General features: G+C 39.9%; 1 protein-coding gene across 6 annotated transcripts in view; it reads right to left on the bottom strand.

Moving 5' to 3' along the window:
• The window catches only part of AK4 (adenylate kinase 4), a 72,541-nt gene extending 54,789 nt beyond the window's left edge, over window positions 1-17,752 (bottom strand). The window contains exons 1-2 of one of the 6 annotated variants that reach the window (XM_006919284.3): window positions 17,655-17,752; window positions 16,819-17,088 (exon numbers count right to left, since the gene is read on the bottom strand). In XM_006919284.3, coding sequence (XP_006919346.1) covers window positions 16,819-16,969 — 151 coding nt within the window. In that variant the 5' untranslated portion in view covers window positions 16,970-17,088; window positions 17,655-17,752. The other 5 variants (XM_025051982.1, XM_025051981.1, XM_025051980.1 and 2 more) reach the window with 5 other exon arrangements.
• Between the last annotated feature and the right edge of the window lie 224 nt (window positions 17,753-17,976).

The raw sequence follows: 17,976 nt of genomic DNA, 5'->3' as shown, positions 1-17,976 counted from the left end.
GTAATGCATTAACTCTATAAACTACACTAAAAACTGCTGATTTATACACTTTAAAAGTATTAACTTTATAATATGCAAGTTATACCTCAGTAAAACTGATATGCATGCCTCCCTGCACCTAATGCAGGCATAGAAACATCTGTCACATGACTAATGAAATATCAAGTTCAGGTATTATTCCAGAACTCTTACCATTATGATGGAAAGCAAGTTCTACCTCCTTACAATTACATATATTTTATATTTTAGACTCTTTTTGGTCCTTTTACGGGGAGAAAGGAATCAAGAAATCATTGTTTCCTTTTTCAGATTTTTTAAAATGTTTTTAGGGAGAGAACAACAGATCACATACCGCCATTAAAAAACCTGTTGAATCTGAGTGTACTCATGGAGAACTAAGCTACAATAATTCCCTGCCATTCACTGTCCCAGTGTGGCATTTACAAGACATGAAGTGGATATTTCACTAGTTACAGCAGCATGACATAATGGGAAGTTTAACGCTAGCTATGGAGTCCCAAGTTTGAATGCTAGCTTCTCTATTTAACTAGCTGTTTCACCTAAGGCAAGTAACTCAATCTCTCTGAGACCACTTCTTTATTTGTAAAATGATACAACTGCTCTGTAGATCTGTGTGTAGACTAAACGATAATATGCATACATTAGCCGGAGCAGAGCCTAGCTCATGCTTGACCCACTGCAAATGTTAACTATGATGACCAAGTCACAAGAATTATAAAGTGCCAGAACCACAGGTTACTGGCCAAGAAGAAAGTGCTGAAAGAGAAAATACTTGATTTCTAGCTTCCAGGCAATTTTTTTTTTTTAATGACTTAATTATTTCAGTACTATCACTATCTTTGGCTAAGTATGGGATGCTTGACCTGCCATTTAACTAGTATAAGAATTCTTGGAATTCAAAAGTGAGACAGTTAAACTGTAACATCAGTCGTTTACTTGGACTTTGTGAAGCTGTACAAAGGAGACCTTCTGTATCATGTCTTAAAGGTCAACCTGAGAACTAAATATCAAGTGGGGGGTGGAAGGAGGCAGAGTAATCCAATGCCTCTACTATCTGCTCAGACTTTCAAAAAAAAAAATCTAGTTTGCTAAAGACAATAATACATGGCTGATACAGCCGACCCACGGTAAAAGTATACTGTCTGAAATCTTATAAAAAAACATAATTTCCAAGTCCTTAAACCTTCTTACAACATAGACTATACAGAATGCTAAAAAGCAAACTAGCCATATATAACTTTTAACAATTTTCTTGGTAGATTTTAAAGGAAACAGGCAATTCAATATGTCCTTTATAATGGGTGTGTTTATAGCTAATAGTCTGATATTCAATTTACTAGTTTCATGATCAGTTGCTATTACTTGGGTTCCAGGAAGTTTGAAGCAAAAGTTCATGTTTCATAAACTAGGATAACACATTATTTGTATATACCATAAAGACAAGCACAAGTAATGGAAGCTGGAAAAAATGACATACAGCAGGTATTATAACCCTTTCCTTTCATAGAAATAAATGAGAACTAAAATAATATACAAAGTATGATCAAGCCACAAAAGCAACAATTTCTTGTGGACTACAAACAAGCTCCAGAAGAGTTCTAGGTGTATTGTGGCAATGACCACCCTCATCTTTTCAACTGGTAGCTGGACTCATTTGTCAAAGCTCAGCTCAGGAATCATCTCCTCTAAAAAGCCTTCCCTAATCTTACCTCCTCCTAAATGCTAGGTACACCAGGCTTTCCTGTGTCTCATAGGACCTGCATATGCATGTCTTGCAGCATCCATTACCATACACTTGTCTGCCTGCCTCTCCCAATAAACTTAGTAGCTCCTTCAAGGCATAGACCTTGTCTCACCTCTTTGTATCCCATAAGCCAACATTGCATGGCACTCAAATATTTGTTGAAAGATATATGTACCAGGACATTCAGTGCAGCATGCTTTGTTAACCAAATTAATAACCTAAATTCCCATCAACAGGAGCCTGATTATATTAGCAGTTCACAAAGTATAGTTACAAGATTTCTGAGGGTCCGTGAGACCTTTTCAGAAAACTGAGAGTTCCCCCTTTCTATAACTACAATCTATGTGAAACCAGATATTCTACGAAAACTTTAACCAAAACAACACAGTAGGCTGAATCAATAATCAGATATGAGAATCTAGCTTTCTACCATTAAGCCAAACATTAAAGTTATTTGCAAAAACATGAAAACAACATTACTCTTACCATTAGATTTTGTTTTAGCAAAGTTTTTTTATGTTAATGTTATGTTAAAATGTAATAGGTTTATTATTGTTATTTTAAAAGAATTTTTTAAAATTTCTCAGCTTTAATTCTTAATACAGTAAATATATACAGGTATAGCCTGCATAAACAAAGAGTCTTTGGGGTTCTTGATAATTTTTAAATTTAACATAACATCAGAAAAATGGCTGGTTAAAGAAATTATAGTATAGCTGTATAATAGAGTATATGATTATGTTTTAAAAAGATTGAGGTAGACTGTTGTGCTAATAGAAACCAACGTCTAAGTTTTTAAAAAGTGCAAAACAATGTATATCTGTATGTATTATCTTCTCAAGAATTTTTTAAAAATGGAATAAAACATTGAAATAGTACAAGGGCATTAAACTCACATTAAAGAACAGAATGTAATAGCATTGAAAAATACTTAATAATCAAATTATAATGTACACCCGATAATTATCTAATTGTATTAACCAATGTTACTTCAGAAAACTTAATTTAAAAAAGAAAAATATTTAATGATACACTGTGAAATAAAGCAAACAATTTTCAAAATAGTAATATATAAAATATTACTGAAAAACAGTCTGGAAGGATATACTGCATATGAAAGTATCAATAGAATTTTTTCCTTGCAGTTAGTGGGATTACAAGTGATTATCTTCTTTCTCGGCTTTCTAAACTTTTGATAATTTACACATACTATTTCTATGATCAAAAAAACAAGGTAAGGGTTTAAATACACATGTACGAATGTATGTATATTGTTGATACTTAAAAAACTTAGTAAGTCAAAAAGTACACACGTAATTGTAGCACCTATTAGCTACTTTCACACCAAGACATTGACTGGATATTTGTAAACTAAGTTTAACGTTCCTTTCTCCCCCTATGGTTCAAAAACTATTCTGGTTCTGTTGTTTTATTGCTAATAACCTATCCCAAGGATAGTATATTTACTCAATGACTTGCATACAATGACATTCATAACAGCATTATTAAACAGCAAATAACCCAAATGTTCCAAAACAGAATCATCAGATACACTCTGTTATCAGATGATTCTGTTATCAGAATCATCAGTTCAACCCTAAGGCACATTCACCCAGGTACTCTGGCCAGTATCTTAGGACTCACTGTGGACTGCTTTCTCTCTACTCCTCGCAACCAGCTCATTCTGTCAGGTCAGCTCTGCTTTCATATAGATCCTAAAGCCCTTCATTTCTCTCCTTCGTCACTACCAGCTAGTCCAAGCCATGATCCACTCCCCTTATCCACACTGGTACCACTTTTATTTTTTTCACCTCGAGTCACTTCATACAGCATCCCAAGGGTCATCTTTTAGAAGGTAAATCCAAATGTCACCATTCCATTCAAAACACTCTGATAGCTTTCTAGTACCCTTAAATATTATCCAATTCTTCCCAAGACCCTCAAGGCTCTACTTGCTCATCTCTCTCACCTGACCTCCTTCCACATCCTCCCTTGTTTACTAGGCTCCAAAAATACTGCCGTTCTTTCTGTTCCTCAAACAAGCTGTGCTTGTTCTCACCTTAGGGTCTCTGCACTTGCTTCTCTGTGAACACTGCTCCTAGGTCATTACATCTTCATTCCTGTGGCTATTCACCTCCCAGAGAGGACTTCCCTAATCACACCACCTAGAAAAGCCACCTTAGCCCTCTTCACTAACTCACTACCATTTCATTTCTTTCATGACTATCTAATGCTGTCCTGTTTATTTGGTTATCTTCTGTCCTCTCAACCTCCTCATCCCCTCACCTCCCTGTGGACTCATGCAACTCTGAGAACAAAGGGATATTTGAGTAGGTAGTCAAAAAATACCTGTGGAATGAATGGAATATTATATAGAAATTAAAAATGTTTTTAAGTAACTTTAAGAAAACAGAAAAATACTCATTATATATATATATATATGTATGTATATGTATATGTATATATATGTATGTATATGTCTATGTACATATATATGTATGTATATATATATGTATATGTATATATATGAATGTGGGAGGAGAAAAGTTATCAACTAACATAATCCCAAGTTAGTTTGTTGGGGGCAAAGACATAGTAAAGAAAAAAATAATATTGGAATTTTCAAGTGTCAGAGTGGTACTATGGGTAATTTTTATTGGCTTTTCAGTTTCTTCCAGAATTTCACATTTTCCATATTTTCTATAAGGCATGACTTTGATTAGAAAAAGCTACTTTAAAAAAAAAATGACCACACTGAAAGAATGCTCAAATTCAACAGTGCATGTGGCTAAGGCAGACTTACTGTCATGGGACACCTTATTCCGGTCACAAATAGTTCTCTACAAATGTGTGAAAACCCTCAGAGAACGTAGGAAAAAAAATAAGGAGCTGTGGAGTGGACCTGTGGACAGAAGAGATGCCTCAAAATTGGTCAGGCCCCTTATCTGGCCTAAATCCTGAGTCTCATCAAACTAGAAAAAAAGTGGAAGAAAGTTTATTCCAGAAATCCTGTAATAAACCAATACCCTGTATGATATACACAAAGGTTAACTATGTAAAGTTGTTTTAGATACACTGTTGAACTCTCTCTCAAATCTCTCTAATACAACTTCTTAATCCTCCAACTCTCAGAAGTTTTCACTCTTACAGAAGACACACATTTACACTTAATGAGTACCCAAAAAGAAAAAAACAAAAGAAAAAAACCTGAGCCCTCTGAACTAGGTCATCCTTTCAGAGAGGGTCAGCCCATAGTCTAATTCAAAATGCTAGTCCCATCTGCAAACCCCAGCAAAAGCTGCAGTTAATATTAATTAAGAGCAGAAACAGGTTTGTTCTTGAACATCTCTTCTCTGTCAAGTCCAGGATACTTCCAAATGGAAATCTGCCAACTTTCCTGCACTTGAGATAAATCCAGTATAGAAAATTTGTGGTTTTTAAAAATAACAGTTTGTCCAACCCTTAACACAAGATGCTCTCACATCCTTCAAAGGGAGGTTTCAGTCACTCATGACTCAACAAAAGAAGCTATCACTAAATATAAAAAGTTTTATGGGACATACTGAGTCTGTGTGTGTGTGTGTGTGTGAGTGGGCACAAGTGCACACACACACACACAAGCTAATATTCCTTATGACAGAGTGTAAGACTCGGCTCCTGTCAATCCAAGAGACACTCCCTTCTATTTACTCATGCAATGTGCTAAAGAAAATGTGAGCCAAAGGTTTGGGGCTGGGTCTTCAAATAAGGTATTTGATAAGTCTCAGCCTGCACTGCTCCAAGCAGACTAGGCAGAGTCAATGGGTAACAATTATCATAAGGCTAATCTCAAATCCTTAGGGTAACAGAATTTGCCACAGCAAAATGTGCCTCTCTGAGATAGTGATTATTTTAGGCTGGTTAATTTTAAGAAACAACAGACCTGAGAGAAGTTCTGAAAACCATGTAGAAGTTACCCTTTGTAAAGAACATTTACATTTATAAGGGTGTTTCCCTCACTATACCAGGCCTGCCTCCACTAACAGTGGAGAGGTATGGTCTTAAATCTGCAGAGCAACCTTACCCAGTTTACTGTGCTTTTCCTGGTAACCTTCCATAACTGACTCTCCACTCCCAGTAACTTCTTTCATCTTTAGCTGAAGGTGGTACTTAAGATGATGTTCTGCCATTTTGGCCAGTTATTCAGTCTTCCTGGGTCTCCCCCAGGTATATGGGAGGTATCCATGTTATTGAACTTTTGTTTTTCTCCTGTGAATATGTCTCATGTCAATACCATTATTAGACCAGCCAAAAGAACTTTGAAGGGTGGAGGAAAATTTTCCTCCCCCAAACATAGCAAGCCAGGCAGGAGGCAGGTATTCTCACCCTATCAGCCACCCTGAACTCTATCTATGGGTTGGGTGGAAGTTAGATGTGGCAAGCTAACTTTAGATTGGCAGGAGAAAATATTGGTGAAATTAGTTTCCTAGTAAAGCTCTCATTTGAATACTCTTGTTTTCTATTGATCCTGTTCCTCCAAGAGATGGTAAAACCAGGGCCCCCATGGTTGTTACCACTGGAGTGATGTGAAATCTGGCATCGCCCCAGCAGCATGGAGGCGGGTCCTCGGTTCTTCCCTGCTGACACAGTAAATTACAGGTCAGTGAGATTTAGAAAAAGTAGAATTATTGAAAGTATATTTTAGAAGGAGAGAGGCCATGCTAAGAAAAGCTGCAGCCCCATGGAATTTGGGAGGGGAGAAGATGAAAAATAGAGTATGCTCCAAGGCAGGAGGGGGTTATCAATGAAGAGATGTAACAATGCAAAAGTAGGAAGGTCTGTTTATGTTTGGGCTGTGCAATCCTACTACTGGGTATTTACCCCAAAGACTTGAAAGCCCATATCCAAAAAGATATTTGCACACCGATGTTCATACCAGCATTATTCACAGTGGCCAGGACATGGAAGCAACCAAAGTGTCCTACGATAGATGATTGGCTAAAGAAGCTGTGGCACATATATACGACAGAATATTACTCAGCCATAAGAAGAGATGAAATACTGTCATTTGTAACAACACGATGGACCTTGAGATAATAATGCTGAGGGAAATAAGCCAGACTGAAAAAGTAGAAAATCACATGAAATCATTTATGTGTGGAACATAAACCTAAAAGCAACAAATGAACAGGACAAACAGAGACTCAGGACATGGACAATGGACTAGTGGTTACCAGAGTGTAGGGGGTGGGGGAGGAGGGGAGAGGTAGACAGGGTAAAGGGTGTCAAATATAGTGGGGTTAGGTGGAGAGCAAAGTGTGTAAAGGGGATCAAATATATGGTAGCTGAAGGAAACTGGACTTTGGGTGGTTATGTATTTTATTTGTTTATTTGATATATATGTAATATGGATACTATATTATAAACATGTATCAAATATATATATTTGATACATATGCATATCAAATATATGTAATGTTTGATAGATATATATATGTACATACATATACATATATATGTACACACACACACACACACACACATATACATACATACATATATATATACACATTATATATATGTATATATATATATTTGGGCTGTGATGGGAGAGTACAAGGGTAGTGCTAGATGACTGACATGTGAGGTCACCTTGACTGACAGTTGGCTGCAGTGTAACATTTTGCCTAGTGTGCATGTGCTCACCTAGAATTTATTGTTATAATTAGATTCATGAACGTCCAGGTATATGTATGATATTATAATGATGGTATAATGAGGCTGAGGTTATGGGCAGATTGGGTAGTACTTTCTGCACAGGTATTTGTGGCTGGTTTAAACTAGCGGTTTTCATGGCCTTTGTGCCTTAGGATTTGGGGTAGTTCATAACTGTCAAAGGGGTGTTTTAAGGAAGTCCTTAAGGGAGGTTTCTATGGTTGCAGAGCTAGGCCTTCGCTCCTGTTGTTCATAACTATCTAACTACCTAACAGTTTTATTTTTTAGTTGTTAAGAATAACTAACTACCTAACAGTTTTATTTTTCCACCAGCTAGCAGCGGTCCCCAACTTTTTTGGCACCAGGGACCGGTGCTCCTATGAGAATCTAATGCCTGATGATCTGAGGTGGACTGAGGTGGTGATGCTAGCCCTGGCGAGCGGCTTCAAATACAGAAGAAGCTTCACTCGCTCACTCACCATTCACCTCCTGCTTTGTGGCCCGGTTCCTACCAGGTAACGGACCTGGGCTAGAGGATGCACATTCATCTGGTGGGCAGAGGAATAGGCTGTGGATCTTAAGATAAGGAATAAAAAATTTTTTTACAGGTTTATTACTTAACATAATGATTACACACCACACTTGAGGTCACACAGTGAAGTCCTAGGTAGTGAGTGACTGAGAGACACTGTGCTTATGGGCCTGGATTTTGCTTTTATTGGGGTTGAGAGTGGGAGCCTAAGGATTCCTGGGCTCACTCTTTAATGGTTAATTGAAAACATAAGAGCAAAAATTTAAAGCTCCAGAAAAGAAAACCAAGCCAAATGGTAGGTTATTGAAATCAACCAAGAGCTCCAAAATAATGGCACCTCAGTTGCGGGAGGAAATCGGGCTCCACATCTAGTCCTATGGCTCTAAATTTTTACTTAATGGTGAAGTTATACTACTCTGTTCAAAGCAGAGAAAATATATGGTTCTCTGTTTTGGAACCACTGTTTCTAACTCTGGGAGTGAACTTTGGGATCTTGTGAGGGCTGAATCCTTTGCACTCTCTTGTGGTCACCTCTTGCTTCCTTGGTTAAACCATAAAAGGCTTATGGTTTGAGTCACTGTTGAGATTAGTAGATTCTACCATCAATGGCCAGACAATAATTCATTGAATTGGAAAAACTTCTACATTAGAAAATCTTTAGAGAGCTCTCATCATAAACAGCTGTTTCACTGGTACTTATGGAGGACCAAATTAAAAAGTGAATATAAAGAAATGGCTAGCCTCCTTGATTTGAGTACTCATTCTAATAATCCTTTTGTGTAAGTGGATTGCTCTATGACGTCATTTAGGTGAGAATAGGAAAGCCCACCTACCCTATTTATCTCAAAGGGCTTGTAAATAATGGCCTTAGGAAACCAAAGTCCTTCTAAGAGGAACTTCCATTTCCTTCCCTGTGGCCTTTGAGATGTAAATACCTGATCTTCTCCAGGAACTCTTATCTAGGCCATCTTTTTTTAAATGCACATTTCAGGAAGGGGATTCTTATCAAAAGAAAAAAAGTGGGGGAGGTCATTTAAATAGATTCCACTTCTTTTATGGAAGCCATGAGGTCTCTACATCAGTTTGTACGTTCATGTGTATGGATACATACGTATTATATATTGTATGGTACTTTCTACATCCAGATGGTATTCCTCATTTGTAAAAGAACTCTAACTGGCTTAAAAACAAATAAGCACATATATACATATATACATATATGTATATATATGTGTGTGTGTATACATATACGTATATATATATGTGTGTGTGTATGTGTGTGTGTGTGTGTGTGTGTGTGTGTGTATGTATATATATGTATATATTAAGGATTGGGTATTCTAAATTCTCAAAAATACAGAAACTAACCCAAATCCTTTTCAGGTTCACATGATTTGGGGAAATATTCGGAATTAAAGCTAATTTAAGTCTATTGGTTTAATTAAAATGGATGTATTTAAAATAGTTATCAGCATTAAATATAATACTTTTATTCAAACTAGGCTTATAAACCTGTCAGCAAAAAAAAAATTGGAATGATGGCTGACTTGGTAGAACATTTCGTGAAGTTTTTCTGGGTAACCTAAACATAATGATTGAGAACAAGTAAAATAGATGTAGGTGGGATAAAAAGTTTGTAGGTGAACTTTTCAGCAATATTTATGTTTTATATGTCTACTTAAATAGTTTCTCGAAATCTTTTGATAATTTGAAACCTCAGAGTTTTACTAAGTTAAATTAAATGATGGAAATTATTGAATATCTAGATCATTTCCAAATAAAACACTGAATTAATTAAGTCCATCTACTTTTTACGGAGGCTCTTTTTACAGAGAAACTGAAAGATAATTTGGGGTTTGCTACTAAATGCCTTGTGTCACATTGAAAGACTGTACTGTTAAAAAGGGCACGTTTCTTGAAATTGTGAAATGTATTTGCCAGTAAAAAAGGCTATTTAGAGAAGTTATGAAATGTATTCATAAATTTGCCAATCAAAAGAATGCTATTTGCTTACTTAGTTTTCATTAGAAATTAAGATCTTTAAAGGTTAAAAATCCCAATATAAGTAATTGAAACTACTAAGAATAATAAGGGAAACAACTTTGAATGGTCAAGGAAAGTAAGATATATGTTTTCAGAAAAAAAAAAAAAGCGGGGGGAGGGTTGAGCTATGAACTATAGGGATGCATTTTTGGTAAGGGAAATGAGAGTAATTTTGTCTGCACTAGAGCATGTGGTTATAAAGGGCAAAACTAAAGGTTTACAAAAAGTTAGAGAAAGAAAACTTTACCTTCTGTAATTAAACTGACTACAGTTGAACTGCTGTAATAAGGGTCTTAAAAATTAAGCTTTAATATCAATGGTATACCTTTGTAAAGCTGAAACTTAATTTTCTTTCATCTGCTAAAAGAAAAAAGTTTTCTTAGACTGTTAGTCTCTTCCTTATAAGAGATTGTAAAAGGTTTTTTCTTTTCAAATAATCTGTTGAGAAAGCAAATATGCTGTTTTATCAAATTAATTTTGTTTTATGTTGTCTTAATCATTCTTGAATACTTAAGAAAACTGAATCTTCTCAATAGTAAGAGCTAGGTTTTGCTAACAATTATGTAATCTTCTGTTATTTCTCTTTGAAATCTTATATTGTCACTTTTGTTAAATGAATAATTATTGTTCTATTATGACCTATTGTCCTACTTAGTTAATGTTTTAAAATCTTTTGATATTTCTTGACAAGTTTCCCAAAATTTAAATTTTAAACCGAGTCTTTTTCCTAACCTAAAATAACTTTGAGAGTTTTCTAACAGGGCCCTTGAAATACTTCAAAGGATATCCTTCTCCTATTAAAGGGGCATATTAAACTAATTAGGCTTATTTGCTGTGTTGAATTGCATGGGAATCACTATCAAATAAATGATAAACTCCTAGGGTATACTGTATGGGCAAACAATATCTGTAAATTAAATGAATACTCAAGGCTGTGGAAACCCAAGACAGCTGCTTGGTTTCAAGGCTCCTGGGTAAACCTCCTTTTCAGTTTTTGCATTCCTTCATCTACTATAGTGCATTTAAGCTAGACTTCACTCCATTGCCATTTAGTATGGGTTATCAACATGGTCTTGTTGTATGTTTTCCAAATGGGTTGAAGTTTCCCCCACCTCCCCACACCCCCATCGCTGCCTGCTGCAAGGCTGATGCCCTCACAATGGCAAAGAAACTGTTAGAAAATGTGTTTCCCATTTAGGGTACACCTTCTTCTACACTCTCCAGTGACCAAGGCACCCACTCCACTGGCCAAACACATGAGCCTTGATGCAGGCCTTAAAAACTTCTTGGAATTACCATTATCATCTTCAATCATCAGGCGAGGTCAGAAGAACTAATGGAAAAACTGGACTCTAACAGAAAAAGTCTTAATTATATGGGATTGAATGAACTGATAAAGATGATTATAATTTTTATGACTTTTTGTTTGAAATATTGCTGATTTTTAAAATTTTTTGTTTTCCAGTTATAAGGAAACTTGTTTCTCTTAAACTAGCTGCGACTTAGAGAAATTGGGTAAATTATACCTTTGTAAGCAGGATTGAAACATTTATCTTTTTATCCCTACCTGACCCCTCCAGACTTAGTCACTCTTAGTGACTATTCTTCTTTTCATGGCAATAATAGTTATTTGTGTAAGTTCAATAAGAATATATACTCCATGTAACAAGACACAATTGGAGACATTGGTTGCATTACCAAAGCTTTGCATTTGGAATGTCATATTTGAGAGAGGCATGCTTAGACCCAGCAATAACCAGACAGCTTTATGGAACTAGGATTGACTTTGGAAGCCAATAAAAAGCCTCTTGAAAATAACGGCCTGATATCTTGGCTTACAGGTGGGTAAAGATCACTTTCTGGCAGGTGAAAGATCTTCAAGATATTTTGGGGACCTCAAGAAGAGAAGAATTCACCCAAATCTATAGGCACTATAGGCAAAGTCTAAAGGCAGGCCCGTGGTTTGACTTTTCTGGCTTCAAGAGGCTTAAAAGTTCGATCTGGAGACTCTTCATAAAAACCTTCAGCAAAGCAGATTTAAAAGAGCATATGTGGTTAATTACTATTCTTGTTAAACTTACACAAATAATTAGGCCAAATTTATCAAAACTAGACTTATTTTGCAAATAAATTAGTTTTAATTTGGTTATCTTTGGTAAAAATGAGGGTGATTTTAGAGGGAAAAAATATGTTTCAGTAATATATCTTTGTGGATATTAGATTCTAGTACTGTTCGCTGTCTTTTGAGGTTTTGTTTCTATCCTGAATTCTTCTGGTTTCCTCAAATATTTCACTGATCTCTCCAAACTAATATTTCTAATTTTCCCCTATCGTCTCACTTGGAACTACTGAGAACTAAAACTGTCTTTTCTTGAAGCTCTGCAAACGGCAACTAGACTTAATATAAACTTAAGAGAAATTGCCACAACAGCTCATGCTTAGAAAATCTCCATGCCTGATGTAAGCCTCTAAAAGTTTGCCTGAACACCTGATGACATCATCAGAGACAGTTCAAACTGCAAAAGCAGCTTTGAGCCTGACATCTAGAAATCTTGACTGACTGTCCCCTTGGCTCAGAAACTGATTTATAATTTGTTCCAATCATTTACCTTTGTTTTCCTTTTGTTTCCAGAGATGTCTCTTACTAATTACCAGATTGCTTGCACAATATAGGCCTAACCTTGGGAGCTTACCTGCAAGACCACCTCCTGAAATGAGACATAACTATTTAACTGAACTGACTTATTCTGGTTTAATAAGATATGGAAAAATCTAGTCAGTATTATTTCTAGAATGCGAAGCTTCTTACCTGCACTTTCAAAAGAAGTGCTGAAGGGGAGCAGAGTTTGCCACCCAAAAATATGCCTCTTTGGGATATCAGATATCAATTATTTTAGGTTAGTTAATTTTAAGAAACAGCAGACCTGGAAGAAGCCCTGAAAACCAAGAAGTTATGCATTGTAAAAGGATATTTACATTTGTAAGGGACATCTCCATTTGTAAGGGTGTTTCCCTCACCATACCAGGCCTACCTTCACTATCAAAGAAGATTAGGATTTAAATCTGCATAACAATTTTATCCTTGTTTATTGGGCTGTTCCTGGGAACCTCCCATAACTGAGGCTCCACCTCCAATATCTATTGTCTTTAGCTAAGGTCAAATTTAAGGTGATGGCTTCTGCCATTTTGGCAAGTTACTTGGTTTTCCTGGGTCTCTCCCATGTATACAAGAGGTATACATACATGTCATTAAACTTTTAATGTTTTTCACCTGTTAATCTATATCATGTCAATTTGATTGTTAGACCAGCCAGAAGTACCTAGAAGATGTTAAAGAGAAAACCACACACCCAAAATGGCATCAATGGTGCTAAACGCTCATGATACCAAACCTAAATTGAATACCTGACCTAATTGCAATTTCGACCTCTCTGGAAACATAATCTTAAAAATTCTGGACTTTTCTGGTCAGCACTAATGAAGTAATCTGTCATGTGGGCCCTCTCAATCCCTCAAAGAAAAAGCAATCTCAGTTATAAAGGATGTAAACTATAGCATAGGGAATATAGTCAACAATATTGTAATAACAACGCATGGGTACTAGGCTTAGCAGGGTGTCAGTTTGTAGGGTATATAAATGTCTAATCACTATTTTGTACACATGAAACTAATATATTGTATGTCAACGATAACTGGAAAATAAATTAATTTTTTAAAAAATCATTCTCTTTGTAATAAAGACTAATATAGGAATAAAAAAATTTTAAAAAGGCACTTTACAAGATAAAACCTTTCCCGTTCTCCCCACTTTCTCTCAAAAAAGATGTCTGGGCCCAAAATAATCTTTTTTGTTGTTGTTAATAATCCCTTGGCCTACCCACCCTTCTTCCTATAAAATTTTCTATATTGGACAACCCTTCTGAATGCCCTTCTAGTTGCTAGATAGGATGCTGCCCAAATGATGAACTGCTTAATAAAGCCAACTGGATGTTCAAATTTACTCAGTTGAATTTTGTTTTTCAGCAAGAAATAAGAGGAAATTTTTCCCTCCCCAAAAATAGTTAAGCACAAACTTTTGCCATGAACCAGAACTAATTAAACAGAATGGATTTGATCACTGGAGAATGTCTGACTTTTTCAGGGGAAGATGTAAATAGAATTCCTGACCCATGCCTTTAACACAGACCAGCCAAACTCCTTTTATGCATTATTTACTTGCCAGATAGATCCCTGTCTCTTTAAGTCTCTCAGTGGAAAATGGAACATGGTGACGGCAGAAGGGACATGGGGCACAAGGTATCTTAAATACTGCTATAGCCCCCAGCACCTAGAACACTGACATATAGCAGGTACTCATTAAAATATCTATTCAATGAATCAGACATTTGCTGCACTGTTATAACTGTTATGTGGCAGCAGCAACAAAATCAAAAAGCTATATGCAGAGGAAAGAGACGAATTTTGCGGAAGAAGAGAAGAAAGATTTACCAGAAGCAAAGAGTAGCCTTTGCAGGGAGAAGCAGCTTTTCACCAGGCAGAGGCTGCAGAAAAGCCATGTGGACAGAAGTATGCCCTAACAAAGGTTGGAGCAGATGGCCTGAGATACTTTCCAATTCAAATTCCTACCAAGGTTTTATTTCTTGGGGTTTTGTTGTGCTTCATCATCTCCTTCAAACCTTCAACTTTTATAAAGGGGTACGTATACAGGGGTTGTTGTGCTTCTCTGCCAGGAAATTAGCTAAAAGTAAACAGCAGGTAACAGAAAATTACTGTGGAATGTTTTCTTATTTACCAAGCAGTGAGCCTTTAAGACTCTTAGACATTCTGAGAGAAAAATAATCCGAGTACACCCTCCAAAAATCCACTAGAAACGACCCAGCTTAAAAATAAATTGTTGTTCTTTATTTTTCTTCTTGTTTCCCTGATAAACAATTTTTAAATGGGTTGATGCAAAAACTACTTCATTCTCAACAGAAAAAAGAAAATCTAAACATTTCACAGTCACTTCTTATTCAAGGGAGAAATACTGGGGAAGGGAGGAATAAAGGAATTTAAAGAGAACGGAAACTAAAATTCAGAACAAAAGAAAGCTAAAATAAAAAAACAAAATGAGACTAAGGGAAAAAGAGCAAGTGGAAAAATTTCTAAACCTCTCAGAAAAAGCATAAACTGGCCGCTTCCCATCATATTCTATTTAAAAATGGAAAAGACCACTAATCCAGTCCCAGGATGGACGATGTGAAGCCTTTCAGGCCAGAAGGAAACAAGTCACTAAGTCAGGTATAGAGAATGCTAAGAAGTGGACTGAATCCCACTCTAGCATTTCCTCCCCTCACTGTGCCACCATCTCCCTACCATGGACAAGGCCGACCTCATCCCTACACCCTTAAGCTGAGAGCCAGCCCCGCTTCTCACACTGCTCTCACTGCAAACTGCATCCCAAACACTAAAAGAATAAAATACATTTGAATGCGCTATTAAAATTAAAATAGACCAAACTGGGGTAACAATACCCGCCAGAGAAAATTCTAGCGGCAACCTGGTACACAGAACTCTTCCTTCGGAGATGGGCGTGGGGGTAGGGTGGGGAGAGTATTCTTGAAAATCAAAGTAAAAGCTTGCTTTCACACCCTGCTTATGAGACCAGGAATAAAACTCTGCCTTTGAGATACTTGATTCCTAGCTTTTGAGCCTTCCGTATTCCAGCAGTCCACCCACCTCTTCCAACTAATCTGTGCTTCAGTAATGAAGATCCCTAGATAATTAACCCCTAACAGCTAATAACTCCCTTGGACACCAAGAACAGTAACGATAGTAAAACACCGCCGTTTGCAATAACAAGTTTTCATAAAGGAGTTGCTAATTATGAGCATCTGCATCCCAGAAGGGTTATGTACCTTGCAGCAGCACAAGTTACTTTTCGCCTTTTAATGCCCATTCATTAGGAACTGGTGTGAAAGTGGGGTGGAAGCAAAGGGGGAAGGGCCGTCCTGATAGACTATGAGACCAGGCGATCTATATCCCCAGATTCACCACGCAAGCCAAGGGAAGCATTCTCAAGAAGACATTTTCCAGGGAAGCTGGATTTAAAATGTAATTTATCAGATCAAGTCTCCTATTAGTCTCGTAACAGCCAGGCCCCGGCTTGGGGAGGAGGGGGAGCTCGTGGTGAGAGTTTACCTTAGAAGGCGGCAGCGAACAGACAGGCCTTTCAGAGCCACCCAGGGCTCTGCCGGGAGGCCCTAGGCGGCGCGGGGGGGCTGGAACCGCGCGCGGCTGCGAGCCCCGCGGCGCCACAGGTTCCCCAGCGCGCAGCGGGGCCGGACTCCCACAGGTGGGCGGCGCTCGGCCTGGGGGCTGCAGCGAGAGGATAGGGTGCCGGGGTTGACCCGAGACGCGGGGGAGGGGGCGGCCTTGCCTTAAGGAAGCAAGGCGAGGGGGGAGCTTGGCGTTGTCAGCTGCTTGGTTCTCGCTCCCTCAGCTGGGTGGTTACCGGCTTTTCCCCAAGGCAGGAGGAGCCGGGGCGGGGAGAGGAGCCCCGTGCACCTCCCACCCTCCTCCCAGTGAGCCTTGGCCTGCTCCCCGGGCGCGGTTAAGCCGCACGGCCGCGGGCCACCGGCTGCATGCACCCCGGCACGTAGGAGCCTGCACAACCACAGGCGGGAGGGGGGAGGGCGCGCCCGGGGGCCGAGCAGACCTGGCCCCTCTCCGGCCGTTCGTGCCCCCGGCCTAACTAGATCCCGCTTCGGTTCACCCCCACCCCTCGCCCTTGTAGCCCCCTCACCGGTGTTGGCCTTGATGTTCTCCCGCAAGAAGTGGCCGCTGGAGAGATGCTGGAGGCCAAAGTTCTGGGCGATCCTCTGGCACACAGTGCCCTTCCCCGAACCTGGCGGCCCAAGGATGACCGCGCGCAAGAGTTTGGAAGCCATTGCCATCGCGAGGAGTGGGGCGGCTAAACCGGCAACCCGGACAGCGGGCTCGGAGAAGCCCTGGGAACTTTTGTTTCTTCTGCCCCTTGACACCCTTCGCTCCCGCGGGGACTCGGCGGCCGCCCCTGCAGGGGAAGGAGAGACTTTTGAGACAGCCCCTCCCCTCAGCCCCGCGGCGGGGCGGCTCGAAGGCGGAGTAAGGCGCCACGCTGCACCTCCCCGCCCTCCTCGTCCCCACGCCGCGAGCCTGGAGAAGTCCTGCGCCCCCGCGCCTGGCGTGGTCAGCCTTCGCGGCTCAGAGATCGGCCGGCCAGTCCCACCTCGATCCCTCACTCTATCTCGCTCCCCACGCCGCGTCCTCCTGGGGTCCGGCGGCCCGGCATCCCCACGCTAGTACCCATCAAGAGGGGAAGCCGGATCCGCAGTGACTTAAAGCGCACCTCGCGCTGCCCCACGCAGCGGGCGACCTGGGAGCCGAGCCCCTGCCCGGATCCTCGCACGTGGGCAACGTTTAGTCGGCGCCTCGGCCCCTCCCCAGCGGCTGTCACATCCCTCGGAGTCACAGCGGCCGCTGCTGCCCGCGCGGACCGCCCAGCGCCCACCTCCGCGGAGGGTTGACGGATGCGCTCCCCCGCGGCGACGAGCCTGAGTCCGGCGCCTGTCCACCCAAAGCAGTCACGTAAACACACACCTCGGCTGGGACGCGGCGCTCAGACAGGCTTCCAGCCCAGATCCCGCTGGGCGGTGCCCGCTCCACCCGCCCCCACTCCGGGCCCTGGCCGGCCGCGGGGGACTCGCGCCTTACGTAAGCCGGGTAGACAAGCTTCGCGCGATGCGCGGACCTGTGCCCGCTCGGCTGCCTGCTGCCCGCTGCCCTGCTCCCACTGCGTCTTCCTGTGCTCCCCTAAGACTCAGTGGGGGCTGTGAGAGGCAAAGGGAGATGAAGAAGACGCAAGGGACAGAAATCCTTTTTGGAGGGTCGCTTAGGGACCTTATCTACTACTTAAGGGGAA

This window comes from Pteropus alecto, unplaced genomic scaffold (genome assembly GCF_000325575.1).
Source record: "Pteropus alecto unplaced genomic scaffold, ASM32557v1 scaffold25, whole genome shotgun sequence".
Taxonomy (NCBI): domain Eukaryota; kingdom Metazoa; phylum Chordata; class Mammalia; order Chiroptera; family Pteropodidae; genus Pteropus; species Pteropus alecto.
The sequence above is the reverse complement of the archived record's forward strand: the minus strand, read 5'-3'. Positions and strand labels throughout refer to the sequence as shown.